This window comes from Nicotiana sylvestris, chromosome 5 (assembly GCF_000393655.2).
Source record: "Nicotiana sylvestris chromosome 5, ASM39365v2, whole genome shotgun sequence".
NCBI lineage: Eukaryota > Viridiplantae > Streptophyta > Magnoliopsida > Solanales > Solanaceae > Nicotiana > Nicotiana sylvestris.
In genome coordinates this window covers 106,116,597-106,135,821 of record NC_091061.1, presented here as the reverse complement: position 1 = coordinate 106,135,821, position 19,225 = coordinate 106,116,597, and the positions used below count along the sequence as shown (strand labels likewise).

The 19,225-nt window shown below is 41.4% G+C and overlaps 2 protein-coding genes across 2 annotated transcripts; both read left to right on the top strand.

Moving 5' to 3' along the window:
• Window positions 1-16,179: 16,179 nt before the first annotated feature.
• LOC138869107 (uncharacterized) lies at window positions 16,180-17,130 on the top strand. The gene has a single exon (XM_070146697.1). It carries the CDS (start codon window positions 16,180-16,182, stop codon window positions 17,128-17,130), a length of 951 nt encoding a protein of 316 aa, XP_070002798.1.
• Window positions 17,131-17,628, top strand: LOC138869106 (uncharacterized). The gene has a single exon (XM_070146695.1). It carries the CDS (start codon window positions 17,131-17,133, stop codon window positions 17,626-17,628), a length of 498 nt encoding a protein of 165 aa, XP_070002796.1.
• The last annotated feature ends 1,597 nt before the right edge of the window (window positions 17,629-19,225 follow it).

Here is a 19,225-nt window from a genome sequence, read left to right as displayed (position 1 = left end):
ACTTCCGTGGACGTACCTTCTTATTATATGCTCTCGCCATTCTCTATTGGAACAATTGGTCATGACATACTGCCGCCATTCTCTTTTCATCAATCAGAATTAATTGCTCCAAGTGGGTTTTGACCCATTCAACGTCATCAATTTCTGCCTCAGCAACAATCCGAAGGGATGGGATTTCAATTTCTGCGGGTATTACTGCCTCCGTGCCATACACCAAAAAATAAGGAGTAGCGCCTACTGAAGTGCGAACAGTAGTGCGATAACCAAGCAATGCAAACGACAGCTTTTCATGCCACTGCCTAGAACCTTCCACCATTTTTCGAAGTATCTTCTTTATATTCTTGTTGGCTGCTTCGACTGCTCCATTCGCCTTAGGGCGATATGGGGTGGAATTGCGATGTATAACCTTAAACTGCTGACATGTTTCCGTCATCAGATGACTGATGAGATTAGCACCATTGTCTGTGATGATCACATTCGGAATCCCAAACCGACAGATGATATTTGAATGCACAAAATCGACCACTGCTTTCTTGGTCACAGATTTGAAAGTTTTCGCTTCAACCCACTTGGTAAAATAATCAATGGCTACCAGAATAAACTTGTGTCCGTTTGATGCTGCTGGTTCGATTGGCCCAATGACATCCATGCCCCAAGCAACAAAAGGCCATGGTGCAGACATTGTATGTAATTCAGATGGTGGAGAATGAATCAAATCTCCGTGCACTTGGCACTGATGGCATTTATGCACAAAACTGATGCAATCCTGCTCCATAGTGAGCCAGTAGTAACCTGCTCGGAGAATCTTCTTTGCTAGAATGTACCCACTCATATGTGGTCTACAAACTCCGGAATGTACCTCAGTCATGATGACTGTGGCTTGTCTGGCATCTATGCATCTTAGCAATCCAAGATCTAGAGTTCTTTTGTATAACACCCCTCCACTGAAGAAAAATCCGCTTGCCAATTGTTGAATTGTTCTTTTCTGATCACCTGTGGCATGTACTGGATATACCCCCATCCGGAGGTATTCTTTGATATCATGGAACCATGTCCCCCCATCAAGTTCTTCTTCTACCATATTACAGTAAGTATGTTGATCACGGACCTGAATCTGCAAAGGGTCCACGTGAGCCTTATCTTGATGATGTAGCATTGACGCCAGAGTAGCCAAAGCGTCTGCAACTTCATTATGGATCCTCGGGATATGCTTGAATTCTATCGACTGAAACCGTTGGCAAAGGTCATGTAAACATTGTCTGTATGGTATGAGTTTCAAATCCCGTGTTTCTCATTCTTCCTGAATTTGGTGCACCAGGAGGTCCGAGTCGCCCAAGACCAAGACTTCCTGGACACCCATATCCACAGCTAACCTCAAACCCAAAATGCACGCCTCGTACTCATCCATGTTGTTGGTACAGTAAAAACGAAGGTGAGTCGTAACAGGGTAGTGTTGCCCTGTTTCTAAAATAAGTACCGCTCCTATTCCTACACCCTTCATGTTTGCAGCCCCATCAAAGAAAAGTTTCCATTCCAGCTTCTCAACTTGTTCCAACTCATCAACATGCATCACCTCTTCGTCAGGGAAATAAGTTTTCAAAGGTTCATAATTTTTATCAACCGGATTCTCGGCCAAATGGTCTACCAAGGCCTGTGCTTTCATTGCAGTCCGAGTCACATAGACAATGTCAAACACTGTGAGCAGGATCTACCACTTTGAAAGCCTCCCTGTGGGCATAGGTTTCTGAAAGATATACTTCAATGGATCCAAGCGAGATATGAGGTAAGTAGTATAAGATGACAAATAGTGTTTCAGCTTCTGTTCCACCCAAGTTAGGGCGCAACATGTCCTCTCAAGATGAGTGTACTTAACCTCATAGGATGTGAACTTCTTGCTGAGGTAATAGATGGCATGCTTCTTTCTGCCAGTGATATCATGTTGACCCAATACACAACCAAATGAATTGTCCAAAATCGTCAAATATAGAATCAAAGGTCGCCCTGGTTCTGGCGGGACCAACACAGGTGGGTTTGACAAATACCCCTTTATCTTATCAAACGCCTCCTGACATTTATCCGTCCACTTGACCGCAACGTCTTTCTTTAACAGTTTAAAGATAGGCTCACAAGTTGTCGTGAGCTGAGCGATGAACCTGCTAATATAATTCAATCTCCCCAACAAACCCATCACCTCGGTCTTGTTCCTTGGAGGTGGCAATTCCTGGATGGCCTTGACTTTCGATGGATCCAGTTTGATACCCCGGCGGCTGACTACGAACCCCAATAACTTTTCAGACGGAACCCCGAACGCGCATTTTGCAGGATTAAGCTTGAGATTGTACCTGCGAAGCCTTTGGAAGAACTTTCTCAGATCCCTGACATGGTTAGACTGCTTTCTAGACGTTATGATCACATCATCCACGTACACCTCGATTTCCCGGTGTATCATATCATGGAATATTGTCGTCGTTGCCCTCATGTAAGTTGCCCCCGCATTCTTCAAACCAAATGGCATGACCCGATAGTAGTACGTTCCCCATGGCGTGATGAATGCCATCTTTTCGGCATCTTCCTCGTCCATTAAGATCTAATGATAACCCGCGTAACAATCCACAAAAGAACCAATTTCATGTTTGGCACAATTATCAATCAAGATATGGATGTTAGGCAATGGGAAATTGTCTTTTGGACTTGCCTTGTTGAGATCCCGATAGTCAACACACACCCTGGTCTTGCCATCCTTCTTTGGCACAGGCACAACATTGGCTAACCAGGTGGGATACCGGGTGACCCGAATGACTTTCGCATCGAACTGCTTGGTGACCTCTTCTTTGATCATTACACTCATATCTGTTTTGAACTTTCTCAGCTTCTATTTGACAGGAGGGAATGCCGAGTCAGTGGGCAATTTGTGAACCACTAAGTCAGTGCTTAGACCCGGCATGTCGTCATAGGACCATGCAAAATATCTTTGAATTCGAACAATGCTTTAATTATCTCTTCCCTGAGTTGAGGTTCTAGATGAACGCTTATTTTAGTTTCACGGACATTATCTTGGTCCCCTAGATTAACTGATTCTGTATCGTTCAAGTTTGGTTTGGGCTTTTCCTCAAAATGACTTAGTTCCTTACTAATTTCTTCATAGGCCTCATCATCATCAAATTCTAACTCGTCATCACACTCAATTTCTTGTATTATTATTTCAGAGTTGGATTGGCTTTTAAAACTGGGTCGAAGATTCCTCATGCATATCATTTCATTGATATCAGCATAAAAAGAACTGTACAAAAGAAGAAAACAAAACAAAAATAAAATTAGAAGAAATGAAGGAAAAGTAACAATTGCATTTCATTGAATATAAAGATAACAGGGTTTTAACACATCCAACTGGACAGAATATAATATCTGAATTACAGACCCTGGAATAATCCAGATAACTAAAAGAAAATCAAAACCCACTACCAAGACTCCCTCCGGATAGGAAGAGGAGTAGTTTCCCAGTTGTTGACTTTTGCACGTGGTCCCACAAATTGCACATCTGCCTTGTTGGACCCTTCCCCAGCCTGAACCATATTAACCTCGGCGAATAACCTTTCAAACCCCTTCTCCAAGTCTCCATCGTCTCCAATCAGTGGTCCAGGGAACTTTGACAACAGTTGCTTTCTGGTACCCGGCCTGACGAAGGACCTAGACAAATGCGGGACTGGCTTTGGCAATGCCCATGCTTTCTTTTTAATTTTCCTAGCTCTTCTCACGTCTGCAACGGTACGGTTGAACCCCAAACAAAAGTATCTAGATTCCTTTGAAGGGAGACTGGCTGCACAATACCTTGCAGAGATGTACCCAGACCCTTGCCCGGTACGAAACCGTTTTTCAACATTTCGACAGCTACCATGACTGATGTCGCAGCCATCTTTGGAGTTGGCACACACTTTCCTTCTGGAATTTTCTCTATCGATACTGTATCGGAAACCTGATAAACCCATGGTCCCTTGCCATTATCAACCTCTATGAACGGAACAATGGCACCATTGGGCACACACAAATTATCTTCACCATGTACAACAATTTCCTATCGATCCCATTCAAACTTGACCATTTGATGCAGAGTAGACAAGACTGCTTTGGCAGCATGGATCCAGGGTCGTCCCAACAACAGATTGTACGAAACTGTGGAATTCCATAGTAAATTCAACTGGCCCTATTGTGAGCTCAAGCACTATGTCCCCGACTGAATCTTTCCCTCCACCGTCGAATCCCCGAATACAAATACTGTTCTTGTGAATTCTTTCATCCTCCACTTGCAGCTTGTTCAATGTGGAGAGAGGACAGATGTTCGCGCTAGACCCATTGTCAACTAGTACCCAAGTAACCATGGAATCTTTGCATTTCACCGTCAGATAGAGGGCTTTATTGTGCTCGGTACCCTCCACGGGTAACTCATCATCAGAAAAAGTGACTCGGTTTACCTCAAATATCTTGTTAGCTATCTTTTCCAAGTGGTTTACTGAGATTTTGTCAGGAACGTGGGCTTCGTTCACGATCTTCATCAAAGCTCGACGGTGCTCGTCGGAATGGATCAATAATGACAAGAGTGAGATCTGAGCTGGTGTCTTCCTTAACTGCTCCACAATGGAATAGTCTTGCACTTTCATCTTTCTCAGAAATTCTTCTGCTTCTTCCTCAGTCACCTCTTTCTTCACCGACACTGGATTATCTTTTGAGGTCTTAGCTTTTCTCAACTCTTCAGGGGCAAAGCATCTCCCCGATCGAGTCAAGCCATGGGTATCACACACTTCTTCTCTGACATCTTCCCCCTTGTAAGTTACTGTCACTCGTTCATAGTTCTACGGGACCACCTTGTTGTTGATCATTGGAAGCTGAGTTACTTGTTTTATAATAATAGGCTCTGCGCGAGCACCCTTCACGACCACAACAGGTTTACTGGTAACCCCTGGTACCACCACTTTAGCTTTCTCTGGTTTCACTGCAACAGTACTTGACGACCCTTTCTCGGCTACCACAGCTGGCTTGTTGTCTACCTCTTTCAACTGAACCACTGATTTCCCACTGGTTACCTTTTCCTTCGAACTGGTTTCACTGGAGCGGATCATTATTACTGTCTGCGAGGGCTTCTTAGCCTTCCCTCCCTTGTGTATCAACTCAATCATATGGGTCTCATGGTGAGCTGGTAGCGGATTCTGGTTGATATTTGGTGTTTCTGGGGCTTGAACCTCGATCCGATGAGTATCAATGAGCTTTTGTACAGCTGTTTTTAGTTTCCAGTATTTCTCTGTGTCATGGCCTGGGGACCCTGAACAATACTCACAATTCACCGAGCAATCAAGATTTCTAGGAAGGGGATACGACATTTTGGCCTCGATCGGATTCAGCATGCCCAACTGTCTCAGCCTGTGGAATAGACTAGTATAGGATTCTCCCAATGGAGTAAAAGTCTTCTGCTTCTGCAACCTCTCATTCTTAAAAGCTTGATTGGGCCGAAAACCTATTCTAGGAGGATTTTTGTAGGCTTTTGGGGGTGGATGGGTATTTTGTGGAGCTTGGTAGGGACTTTGTGGAGCTGGCGCACGCCATTGTGCATGAGCAGAGGGTTGGGTATAGGTTTGTGCGTGATGGACAGAAAAATGGGGATCTGGCGGTGGGTAATAGTGTTGTGGTGCGCTATATGGTGTGTGGAGGTAAGTTTGGTGATAGGGTTGAGGCTGGTTGTAGTAACGGGGAAGGTTCCTAGATCCGGCCCAGGCTGCCGACTCGATCATTGCAACATCCTCTTTCTTCTTCTTTTCGAGTACACCCCCAGTACCGTTTTGAATGTCCTGGGTGGTTGCTTTGATTGCTGAGTAACTCATGATCTTATTGGACTTGAGTCCCTCCTCAACCATGCCTCCCATTTTCACAACTTCATTAAAGGACTTGCCCACTGCTGACACCAAATGACCAAAATAAGTGGGCTCCAAAGCCTGCAAGAAATAATCAACCATCTCACTCTCTTTCATCGGGGGTCAACCCTCGCTGCTTGCTCTCTCCAATGGAACCCATATTCTCGGGAACTCTCACCGGGCTTCTTCTCAATCTTCGTCAATGACAGACGATCTGGGATGATTTCGAGATTATACTGAAAATGACAAGCGAAGGCTTGGGCCAAATCATCCCATGTGTACCACCTGCTATGATCTTGTCTGATGTACCATTCTAGTGCCGACCCACTCAAACTTTGGCTGAAATACGCCATCAGCAATTCATCTTTTCCACCTGCACCTCTCATTTTGCTACAGAATCCTCTCAAGTGTGCTACCGGGTCACCATGCCCATCGTATAGATCAAACTTGGGCATTTTGAACCCTGCTGGCAAATGAACATCTGGGAACAAACACAAGTCCTTATAGGCTACACTCACTTGACCTCCTAGCCCCCTCATATCTCGGAACGATTGCTCTAAGCTTTTAACCTTTCTGATCATTTCTTCATGCTCGGGATTTTTGGGCGGTTTCTCAGTCTCTACCAGGATATCAAGATGAGGAGTGTAAGGATATGGTTCTGGAACTTTGAAGGTGGGTTCAGGGGGATAGTACTGGTTGTCATTAGTTTGGAACAGGGGTTCACTGGAAGATCGGTGTAATGTAGCAGGTGGAGGTGCCACAAAAACAGGTGTAATCGGTGAAGGAGGGTATGAGACTTGTTTGGGTGGTGGAGCTTGAGAAGTATAAGAAGTGGCGCCATGACATTGTTAGTAGAGGGGAAAGGCTGGAGATGAGTTCACAGTGGGAGGCTCCGGAGGTTGGGCTGATGGTGGGATATAAGCAGGATTGGCGTGATAAACCGGTGGTGGATGCCCCTTCGCCCAAGCTTGGTACATTTCAGCAATCCGCTGTTTCAGCTTATACATTTCTTCCCTCATTGCATTAACGTCCATTTCTTCCACCTCTTTTGATGGGTCGACAATACTTTTTTCCGGTTCCTGGTCGACCATATTCAGCCTGTCTTTCGATCGGGTATTGTATAAGTGAGTTGCCAGAATGCCGACCAGCTAACCACCTGCCTGAACTCAATTCATCAGCAACAACATTGTTAGAGGTTAGGTTTTCAACAAGTTGGTAATCGCACATTTGAGGGATGAATGCACCTAAGCAGTTAACCGTTTCTATCATGCATTTGTTCGACCGCTTGCGTCATCCCGGCTTGATCATTTGCAACCTTCTTTCTTTTTCTTTCTTTGATTTCTTTGTTTCTCTTTCTTTCTTGTTTTTCCCCTCTTTCTTTTTCTTTCTTTTTCTTTCTTTTGGTTATAGTCGAATCCTATGGAGATTGCCTACGTATCATAACCCCGCATGAATCAGACCTAGAGTAGTTCTTGAAGATGAGTGGGAAAGTAAATAAAATGTTTTTGGGATTTTTAGTTTTTATAAAAATAGATGCTTCGATTACAGAAACTCAATACTAACAAATTCCAAAACACTAACATACTTTGATGCAAAGGAAAAACACAGACTCCGAAAATAAGCTATCATACTCCAAAGAAATAAAGACTCAAACAGAAAGAAAATACAAGCCCAACATGACTTACAGACTCCGACAGAAAAGGAAATACAGACTCAAACGAAAAATCACGAGTACATCAATGCTCCTGGTGCCCGCAGGACATCATTCGGTCTCGCCGCAGGCCTATGTGCAAGATCCCTTTGAAGTTGGTCCAAATCATTCATTATCTGTTTAACAAAGGTCATCACTACTGCAAAGAATGTAGTGCGAGTCATATCCTCACAGATGTGACACTTCATAATGATGTAGTCGGCGATGTTTCTAATTCTCTCTCTTATGACGCCCTTTTCTTATAACAAACGCCCAATCTGCTGGGCCCTGGCCTCCAAAGTTTGCTCAACAGTATAATTTTGTTCCTGAAGCTATTGCAAATCTATTTCTAACTGCGCCAGTGCCATATAACAATGTCCCCTTTCAACTTTGAAGTCTTTTGCCTGCTTGATCATTTTGTTTTCCGTGGCGATGACCTTTTTCTTTAACCCTGCGACCTTATCGTCGTACCTTTCTCTCAACTGCTTAACCAGGCATACCCGTTCGTCTGCATTTTTAGCCAATTGTTTTTGAGCCTTGGCTAGTTCACTTTCTGCTTTGTTCAAATCGAAACTATAGTCACTCACTTTCTGCCTTAGGTTAGCTATGAGTTTTTCATCCCTGTCGCTTCGGGCTGGATTTTCTGCCGCTACTTTCATCTTCTGAATTTGAGCTTGAAGGGCTTCAATTTCTTTGGCTAGACTTTTCTTTTCCCCCTTATCCACCGCAATCTGCAAGCTACCCTCGAATTGAAGCTCTCTGATTTGCTTTTCCAATTTTCCTATTGTGGCCCTGTACTCATTCTCTTTAGACACCCAAGACCATTGTTCTTGTGACGCTTCAACGAATTTCTGAACGTGAGGCTTTTTGGCTGGTCTTTCTGGTTCAGCCCTTGCAGTGTTCTTTTTTCTATACCAAGCAAGATAGGAGGGTGAGACTTCGCCTCTAGATAAATCATGTACTCGAGTGTTTACTGTCAAGTACTGGCATTCATTCCAAATTGAACGAATTGTCTCTTCATGAAATTGACCGTCAGAACTAACCTCGACTACATGCGTACTAAGATCTTCATCTGGATGCATCACCTGACACCTTCCCAACTGTCTCATCGCCCGGTAAGGAGCATAAGACTAAATACCTCGCAGACCCATCAGGAGGAAATAAAGACCAGTGGTGGGCATATATACAATTTCTTCAACAGGAAGCCAACCCAATGTCCACTCTATTTGCCCTGCAGTAATGGAGCGAAGGCAGAATACCCACTCTTCAAACCCCTCTGGAAGCTTAAACCCTACAATTCTTGTGTCAAACTCTTCAATACAACTTTTCTCTATGGATCCATAGCTCATATACTGAGGGCGATGGCACAGGTGCTCGATCATCCACATCTGTAATAGCAAATTGCACCCCTCGAAGAAATCTGCCCCACCTTTACAGGCTGTGAGAGCTCGATATATCTCAGACACTATCATAGGGGAGAGAATTCTCTTGGCATTGGTAATCAGGACCTTGACGACTCCGGTCACTCGCAAATCGATATTCCCATCTTTTCAGGGAAATACCACAAGGCCTAAAAAAGCTACCACGAAGGCGAAATACCTATGCTCATCCCATTTTGTTCGGTTTCCTTTGCTACAAACCCCGCTTGTCGGATCATTGAATCCTCCTACATGCTCGTACCTCTGGTATATAAAACGTAGAGTAGCAAAACCATCCTCCAACTCGGAATACGTTACTCCCTTGCTTATCTTTAGCAAATCCATGAACTTGTGAGAGTTAACGGCTCTTGGAGCGATCAGATACTTATGCCTCAGCCCTTCAATACTTCACATATAACCTGCTATCTCTTCCGAGGTTGGGGTGAGTTCAAAATCTGAAAAGTGAAACACGTTATGGGCCGGGTCCCAAAATGTAACCAAGGCTTTATGACATCTCCTCTGGGCCTGATTTTTAACAACCCGGTGAGACCTCCTAAATGTATATTGACCTTATCTTGCTCTAATTTTCCCAGATCTTCCCACCACATGTGCAACTCCAAAGGGATCTTGTTCATGACTGCTATCGGCAAACTTGGACTCGTGCTCATTCTGCACATTTATTAGGGTGATTAAACAAAAAGCAAGACTCATTTGACTCAAAGACAAAATTGACACACTTTTTCTTTTCCCTTTTTTTTCAAAAAAAATAAAATCCGATTTTGCAAATACGTCCTTTCAGCACCTCGAAGACGAAGATTTTAAGGCTGTGTTGGCTAAGCGGTGAAAACCTTGAAAAATGACCACATGCAACTATTCTTGCAAAAATAGCCTTTCGGTGCCCTTTTAAGGACATTCGGCTATTTCTGACAAGAATGGCATCACCCTGACTATTTTCAAATAAAAGTAAAAGTTTTGTTCTTTTGGATTATTTTTGCAAAAAGGAAGTTGGACCCGATGGGGGTTGCCTACGTATCTCACACTCTGTGAGAACCAAACTGGCGTAGTTCGGGCAAATAAAGCAAACTATATTTTATTGAAAACCAAAACTCTTTTTCATTCCATTGGCAAATAAAACAAACTAATTTCTCAAAAATTCGGCAGAGTTTCGACACTATTTGGACATTGGTTTTTTCTTTTCAAAACAGGCGATTAACTCTCTTTAGCCCTCGTACTGCCATTTCTTTCCAAATGCTCTCCTTTTTAAAAAAAAGCCGGTCAGCATGCAAATCCGAAGCAAATAAATGCACAAGTAGCAAGTAAGATGCATCAGGATGGTCTTTTGTTTCGGGTACACCTGTCCTAGACAGACCCAACCCCTGTGTTGAGTCTCCAAAGTCAAATATGCACATGATGCAAACAAACGTTCCTACTAGGGATCCGGCATGAGGTGTTGTTATACTAGGTTTAAAACCCTGGGTTTATTTGTTCTAGACCTGGCTTACCCGAGCGAACAACTCGAGCCGAGGAGGGGGCTGCGTACCGGTAACCAAAGGATCATCCAACTTTGAAACTTGTCCGAGCCTCGTTCTATTTGGGATTTGACACTAATAGAAAGAAGTCACGACCAGCGTGTACTCCTAAAGAGAGAGAAGTGAGGGGTTTCGTAGCAGTTTATATATACAGTTCAGATAATATCAAAGCGACAAAAAGCAACATTTAGCACATTAGGCCCAAACATGTGAATAAAATTAGATAAATAAAGCCAAATACGACAATTATTATAAGCTCGAATTCTTGAACCCTAAACTAGAGATTCTGGGTTCGGTCCCTAGCAGAGTTGCCAGAGCTATCACACCTCATTTTTCTACTTACACCCCCAAGAGAGTGTATAAGTATAGGGAGTTTTTCCAATTAAAGGACAATCGAAATGGGATTTATTTATTTAAAGATTCAGAGTCTCCACTTGGGAGGTTTATGGTGTCCCAAGTCACTGGTTGAATCCCGAATCGAGGAAAGGGTTGACTCTGTTTAACAGTCCGCGAACCAAAAATCCAAGTAAGGAATTCTGTTAACCCGGGAGAAGGTGTTAGGCATTCCCGAGTTCTGTGGTTCTAGCACGGTCGCTCAACTATTATATTCGGCTTTATTATCTAATTTTAAAAACAATTATAAACCTATGTGCATTTTAACTTTTTAACCGCTTTATTTAATTATTAAGAAGATTGCAACGTTATTAAAACACGTCTCGAACCACGTCACATAAATGCAACCGTGGCTTTTGACATAGTTTAACATTGTTGGGATTTGGATTTGGGTCATATAAATGTGCACCCGAGTTTAGGAAAGTAATATTATTAACTAACGCGCCTAAAAGCCTTTCACATTTGCAACTTTGCGAGGGCCGTGGAATTTAACTAAACGGCACGCCTCGAATTCAAAGGATCAATACAGGATTAACTAAAATGAGAGCCATGCAATTTGAGGTTTTATTCGGCACGACACACCTTGATTCCTTTCAATTCCAGGCCAGCGCAACTAAATGGATTCATGTCTACATAATCAATCCAATATCCCTTTTAATGTGATCCAACACTCACATTTCATGAATAATCCTAGCGCGAGTTAAATTGCAAGCAGTTGGTACGACCTTCACTTCTCTTTAACTTTCCAATTCATTGAGTTATAAATAAAGAAAAATCTAACAAAATGAAAATATCTTGCTGCCTTCGAGCTTGGGCCTAGAACGAGCCCACTTCTTTTAGAAGCTGAGATCAGCAGGTACAAGACTCAAGATCGAGTCCCCACGGCACACAAGCAATGACTGAAAATTCCAGGGGTATCTACGTGAACCCAGCTGATTGCCTACGACGGCATTACGCAACAGGCCTTAAATAAGTCTTTAAATATTCAATGGACAATCACAGGAGATTGTAGTGACGACAAAAATCTAGTTTTTGGAAATTATACAATATGTGATTCTAACTGGTAAGTAAAACCTAACTAACCTAAGCAATAACATGAAGGCCTGAGCCTTAACTAAAGCTCATATTAGCAGGACATAGGGGGTCGACATTAAGCAGCAATGACTTTAAGGCATCAAGTTTTATACCATATCATTCGAACGCCAACAAACAATTCAACACAGGGCAACATGATACTGTAGAACATAACCAAGCATTTCTCTAACCTACAACTATTCTCAAACCAATCTGATAGCTAAGCAGAAGAATCAGGTCATTTAAAGCTTCAGTCTCATATCATAATACTCCATTCATGACAAATATACTAATCAAATATCTCTAGAGCTAAATATTACATCCATAGATGAGATTAAAAGGAGAAGAAATGAAATTCAGTAATAATAACGTCAGTTTATCATATTTCCAAATTCAAACACCATATTACACTTTAGGTGATGTCCATAGTGCCAAAGAAATACCTGAGAAAGCCAAAAGAAAAAAAAGATAATGAGGAGTGTGCAACAGCAGCAAGCCAGGCAGCAATGGAACATTAATAAGCTAATGAATCCGAGCAAAACATTGCTTCTTCACAACAGTAGTAAAGAACCAATGAAGACCATTCTTTGAAGACTCAAATGCTCAAATCAACTATGCAATTTGTGGTAGAATTGAACCAATTTCCGGCTAAGAAAAATGCAAGAAATTCAATTGTTTGTTCAAAAAATCTTTCAGACCCCGCCGTTTTCTGATTTCTCTATTTTTCAGTTCTTAATCCTTGCCTTCTAAGGCAAGTAAAAATGCCTTTATAGGCCAACCAATAGGGCAGACCCAAAAGTTTTCCTTTGCACTTCTAGTCCCTCCCTGATTTTCATTTTTGCCAGTTAATCCTCCATTTTCTGACTTGTTACCCAAGCTAAAATCTGAAATTTCATAAAAGACCCTACTAGAAGCTTCTAAGGCAGTTACCCAAAAGATTCTTTAGCTAGATTACCTACAGTACCCTTTAAAAACTCTGAAACTACCTCAGCACCACCCGGGTCAACTGGTCAAGCTAATTGGGCCAAGCTAATTGGGTCGAGCTGACCCAATTCGATGGATCTACTGAAACCTATTTCAACTCCCTATTGGGCTTTTTAATCTTGGACCCAGTCAATATAAAGAAAAAAAACTCAGAAAACCAAATGTTCAAATTCAGAGGCGAGTAAGAGACCCTAATTCTGCAGTTCGCTTACCTTGCCATGAATAGTATTTTCGTCACCATTTTCCGGCCATAATTCTGGCATCCGGTGGTGGAATTAACCAAACTTGGTGTCAAAAGATACATATTGTCTTTACAATTAACATCCAATTGATTTCACCTTCAGATCTATAGTCATTCTTTATAGATCGTAATTTTTTGTTGCTAGTTACTGTAGCATATAATCGCTACTGCCCAGTTTGCAAGCTTGCATGCTTCTACTACTGGTAACGTGAAGCTGGAGTGTTGAAGACCAACTTGGATGCCTTACTTTTATTTGGATTTATAAGGTTTGAAGCCAAAATCATCAACAGATCTTAAGAATAATTTTGGGTGTACTGTAGCATCAAATTAGCATCTGCAGCTTCTTCGTACTTAGCTGCCCAGTTCCTTTTTTTTGAAAATTTTTAGCGCTACTGCCTCTTGCTAACGTGGATGTGATTTACTATATGGACTGTGGTTGAAATAATTTTTTGTATAAGGAGTGTGGAAGAACTCGATGTTCACTTTAGCGTAACAGATTCTGGAAACAAAAGTTGTTGCATTGACGTCGTCCATGGCCTTTAAGGCCGGCGACCAGTCACCTACAATGGCTGGTCTGCCCTCCCAAGCATCCCCCTTTATTATAAACAACCCCACAACAATTCACAAGCCTTTAGATTACTCAACTATTCTGAAACCAGCAACGATCAATGCACCAGTTCAAGGAAACACGTCAAAACAATGTACTGTTAAACCTATTCTGTTTCGTCGACCAGTCTTACTTCAAGGACAACCAATGGTTAAGTTCACTGAAGCAGAGGTGGATCGAATGAACAAGATCGAGGGTTTGCAATATGTTGTTGTGTGCAAATTTTTGTATGGATGGCCTGAGCTTAAGGAAATGCGTCGAATTGTCCCGTTTCAATGTGGAATTAAAGGCGAATGTACTATTGGTCACCTTCGTGATAGGCATGTGTTAATAAGATTGACGTTATGGCAATATTTTGTATATTTCTCATCGAAAAGTGTGTATTATGTGAAAGACAAGACTGGACAGGAATACCAATCGCGAACATTGATTTACGATGCTAAATTCAGGGCCGGGGAGGAAACACCCAAGGTAATGGCATGGATTTCGTTTCCAAATCTGCTACCCACATATTTTGTCAAAGAATGTATGTTTTCATTAGCATCTGCTATGGGAAAGCCACAACATCTGGACTTGGCTACTACTAACAAAACAAGTCCAAGCCGTGCACGTGTTAAGGTTTTAATTGACCTGCTCGATGATCATCCTACTAAAGTGCGCTTGGACATCGAGAATGAAGAAACATGTGGTGTTAGAACTGAATGGGTATCAATCAGGTATGATTATTTACCCAATTATTGCAAGGAGTGTAAATTACAAGGCCATGACATGATGGAATGTTGGAGAATTCATCCGGAATTGATGGCGAATATAACAGTAGACGAGCAGGTAAAACAAGGCACTAAGAAACAGGAAAATATCGAAAATGTGAAACAAGGCACTAAGAAACCTGCAAAACATGATGCTCCTTTGATGATCCTTACTAGTGGTAGGATAGTTGGTAATACAGTCCCTCAATGGTAGGAAGTTCGCGACAATAGGGGACTAAACAAAGGCAAATAAGCTGAAGGTACTACTGCACAAGGGAAAGAAATGGTTCTTGATAACAATACAGCTGTGACAAAACAAATACAAACAACCAACCAATTTGCAGTGCTACAAATTGAAAATGGTGAGAGTAATGAAGGCAACCAACTGACAGCTGTGGAGGAAACTCCAATTCAAGACAACAATGATATTCAACAAAATAATTCCATAACAGGTGTAGAGAATGAATCAGAGGAGCAGGAATTTGATTTTTCAACTAGACAAATGGTACAAAAGGTAACTTCTCCTAGCTCATCTAGGAGACAATCATCCAAGACACAACCCAACAAACTGAACCCTGCACCGCCTACTTTCAATCCTACAGCAATAAGAAATCATGCAGCAAATAGGGAATCAACAACTGACTATGTACAAAAAGATTTGGGGAATGAACAGCATTTTCACAATGAGTCAACTGCCCACTGGGTCCAAATGGCATTCAAAAATAATGTAGTTCAAGTCAATACTTCATGTCAAGATATTCCTTCACAGGACACCAAAGTTGAACAACAATTAAAATGAATTTGTTGAAGATACAGATTTTGAGAAATTCAGGACCAATGAAAAAGAAAAAGGGGCAGGAGGGAGATTATGGCTCAACCAAACAGAGGAAGACTTAGCAGATGGTCAGATTCCAGATACAATGCATAGTGATGAAGAATTTGGAGGAAATGAAGTGGAAGATGAGGATCAAAGTGTTAATGGTAATGCCAATGCAATCAATATTCAAAGCATCAGTGAATGCACAAATGCAGCAACAGAAAAGACAAAAGAGGGGAACATTAATATTATAGATCCAGGAGGGACTTCACATAAGGCTGTTAGTGATGTCCTGAAAGAAGCTGAAAATGCAGACAAGAAACAAGACAAAAATGCAGACAAGAAACAAGACAAGAATGCAGACAAGAACCAAGCTATGACAGTGCAGGTTTATGCAAGAAGTATTGTTCCATTGAGCACCGTGCAGGTTGTAGCAGGAAGTAACATTCCATTGAACAATACAATGTTTTTGACCAATGAACATGCTGAAAAAGATGCCGAACTTATCAACCAGGCAGAGGATATTGTTTCATCAAAAGAAGTAGTAGAAGCACATGATCAAGTTCACCATGCAGAACTTAAAGGTAGAGACATGGATGAGGAATCCACTGCACAAAATTTCCTTAAGGTTGCAAAGCACGGAGATCTGTCGCCAAGGCTTATTGAGCTAGTAAAATTTGCATCAAAGGGAAAAAAGAAACAGTCAAAAGAGACTTCTACTGTCCCAGTTAGTGAAGTACAAACAAGGAGAACACTGTCCAAATCCCAAAACATTTAATGGATGCTATTAAATGGAATGTCAGGTCAGTAAACACAATGCAAGCATTTGAAAGGCTGATTACAATGCATAGAAAACATCATTTTGAGTTCATAGGCATCCTTGAGCCTATGCAACAGTCTCACAAAATGGAGAGGTATAGAGCAAGAATTGGTTTGGCACAGGCTGTGGTGAATGTGTCAAACAAGATTTGGGCTTTTATTGATGAAATTTTTGAGGTTACTATTTTATATAACATGACTCAACAATTGACTTTGAGATTAATGCACTCTGAAACACATGTTGAGCTCATCTTTACACTAGTCTATGCCAAATGTGATCGCACTGAAAGAATAGAACTATGGGATACGTTGTATGCAATGGCATCAGATATGACAGTACCTTGGCTAGTTGGAGGCAACTTTAATATGATATGGGATAAGGAAGAGAAATATGGGGGCTTGCCAGTTTCTCTCATTGAAGTAGATGACTTCAGACACTGCATCAATACCTGCAATTTGACATACTTGGGTTTTAAAGGAAGCATATTTACATGGTGGAATGGAAGATCAGAGGAGGACTGCATTTTTAAAAGATTGGACAGATGTTTTGGCAATAATGAATTGCAACAGACATTTCCTGAATTGGAGATAACTCACCTATCCAAAATTGGGTCTGATCATTGCCCAATGATGCTGAAATGTGATATAGAAACTCCTCCAATTAAGAAGTCATTCAGATTTCTTAACTTCTGGACAAAACCTGAAACCTTCAAAGATGTAGTAAAGGAGAATTGGAATGCTGATTTTAGTGCTAACCCTTTCTGCATTTTTAACTACAAGTTAAAGAAGCTTAAACAAGTACTATCTACCTGGAGCAGAGCTACATATGGAGATTTTTTCCAGAAGATTGCAAGCCTTAAGGAGGTGGTCTTGGTTCATGAAAGACAATTTGAAGTCAATCCTACATAGATGAATAGACAAAGATTAAAACAGATCCAAGTTGAAATGATTAAATATCTTGCATTAGAAGAAGAATTCTGGAGACAAAAAGCAGGCATGTCATGGTTCAAATATGGCGATAGAAACACTAAATTCTTCCACGCTCAAGTTAATGGGAGAAGGAAGAGACTGAAATTATCAAGGATCCAGAATAGCCTTGGTAACTGGATCGAAGAAGATCACTTAATAGCAGAAGAAGCAATAAAGTTCTACAAGGATCAATTTACTGAGACTGCAGTTCCAAATGATTTTGACATTCTAAATCATGTACCTTCGATGGTAGATAGTGATCAACATGAAAGATTGATGGCCTTGCCTTCCAATGAAGAAGTGAAGAGAGTAGTTATGGGGTTAAATGGAGACTCAGCTGGTGAACCGGATGGATTCACTGGAGCCTTTTACCAAACATGCTGGGATATTATTGAAGAAGACGTAGTCCGCATGGTCAAGGATTTCTTTTGCGGTTAGCAGCTCCCAAAGAGTGTGACGCACACAAACCTGGTTTTATTACCAAAGAAAAAAGAAGTTACGACCTTTGCGAACATGAGACCAATCAGTCTTAGCAACTTTGTTAATAAGATTTTCTCTAGGGTTATTCATGAGAGATTGGTTGAATTGTTACCAAACATAATCTCGGAGGAACAGGCAGGTTTTGTGAAGGGAAGAAGCATAGTTGAGAACGTACTTTTAACTCAAGAAATCATTACAGATATCAGGTTGAGAAGAAAAGCAGGTCCAAACGTTGTAATTAAGCTTGATATGACAAAAGCTTACGACAGGTATCATGGCTATTCCTGACCAAAATACTAAGGAAAATAGGATTTCCTTAAGCTTTTATTGTCTTGATCTTTGATTTGATTGGGAACAATTGGTACTCTATTCTTATAAATGGTCAGCCTAATGGTTTCTTCAAATCATCGAGGGGAGTTAAACAGGGTGACCCTTTGTCACCAACTCTATTCATTCTAGCAGCAGAAGAACTTTCTCGGGGATTGAATTCATGACACACTAACCTGTATTTCTGTGGTTTTGGAATGCCAAAATGGAGCCCAAAAATAAATCATCTATCATACGCTGATGATACAATCATTTTCTGCTCATCTGATGAAACTTCGTTGAGACTTGTCATGGAGGTTTTGCAAGCTTATGAATCATCATCTGGTCAACTGGTGAACAAAGCCAAATCAGCCATATACATGCATCATTTAACGGATAATGAGGTGTTTAACAAGGTGGAAAGGATTACAGGTATATGAAGACAATGTTTCCCTATGACCTATCTTGGCTGTCCTATTTTTTATGCAAGAAGAAGGGGAGACTATTACCAGGGATTAATCACCAAGGGTATGGACAAACTTCAGTCATGGAAAGGCAAACTCCTATCTGTAGGAGGCAGAGCTGTTTTAATCGCAAATGTCCTGTAGAGTATCCCAATTCATATGTTGTCAGCAGTCAATCCTCCAAGTTATGTGATTAACAAATTACATAGCATTTTTGCCAAGTTTTTCTGGAGCAGCAATGTGGGAGGGAGCACTAGACATTGGGCATCTTGGACTAACCTTTGTATGCCTTTTGAAGAGGGAGGCATAGGCTTAAGGTCCCTACATGACGTATCAAAGGCATTGTTCTGCAAATTGTGGTGGAATTTCAGGACTAAGCCCACTATATGTGCATTTATTAGTCAAAAGTACTGCAAGAAACTAAATGCAGTAATTGTACCTTGAAAGCGTGGATCCCACGTGTGGAGAAAAATTCTAGAATGTAGGTACTTGATTGAGCATCAAATCTACTGGAAACTGAGAATGGGATCGGCTCAATTCTGGTTCGACAATTGGACAGAGATGGGAGCCTTATATTTTCAAGTGCCTGCAGAGTTTGGTATCGATGAGGATATTCATAGTGTCAATGATTTGGTTGAAAATGGTATGTGGAATGTGGATAAAATGTTTGAGATCCTACCTGAAGATTTGGCACACCACATTGTGCAGAATATTATACCACCAACTGAAAGTTCACAGTTAGATACTCCTTTCTGGATGCTTGAAACAAAGGGACATTTTACAGT

What these genes read in the sequence shown, in the direction of transcription:
- LOC138869107 (XM_070146697.1), top strand. Translation starts at nt 16,180, where the DNA reads ATGGATGCTATTAAATGGAATGTCAGGTCAGTAAACACAATGCAAGCA.
- LOC138869106 (XM_070146695.1), top strand. Translation starts at nt 17,131, where the DNA reads ATGAATAGACAAAGATTAAAACAGATCCAAGTTGAAATGATTAAATAT.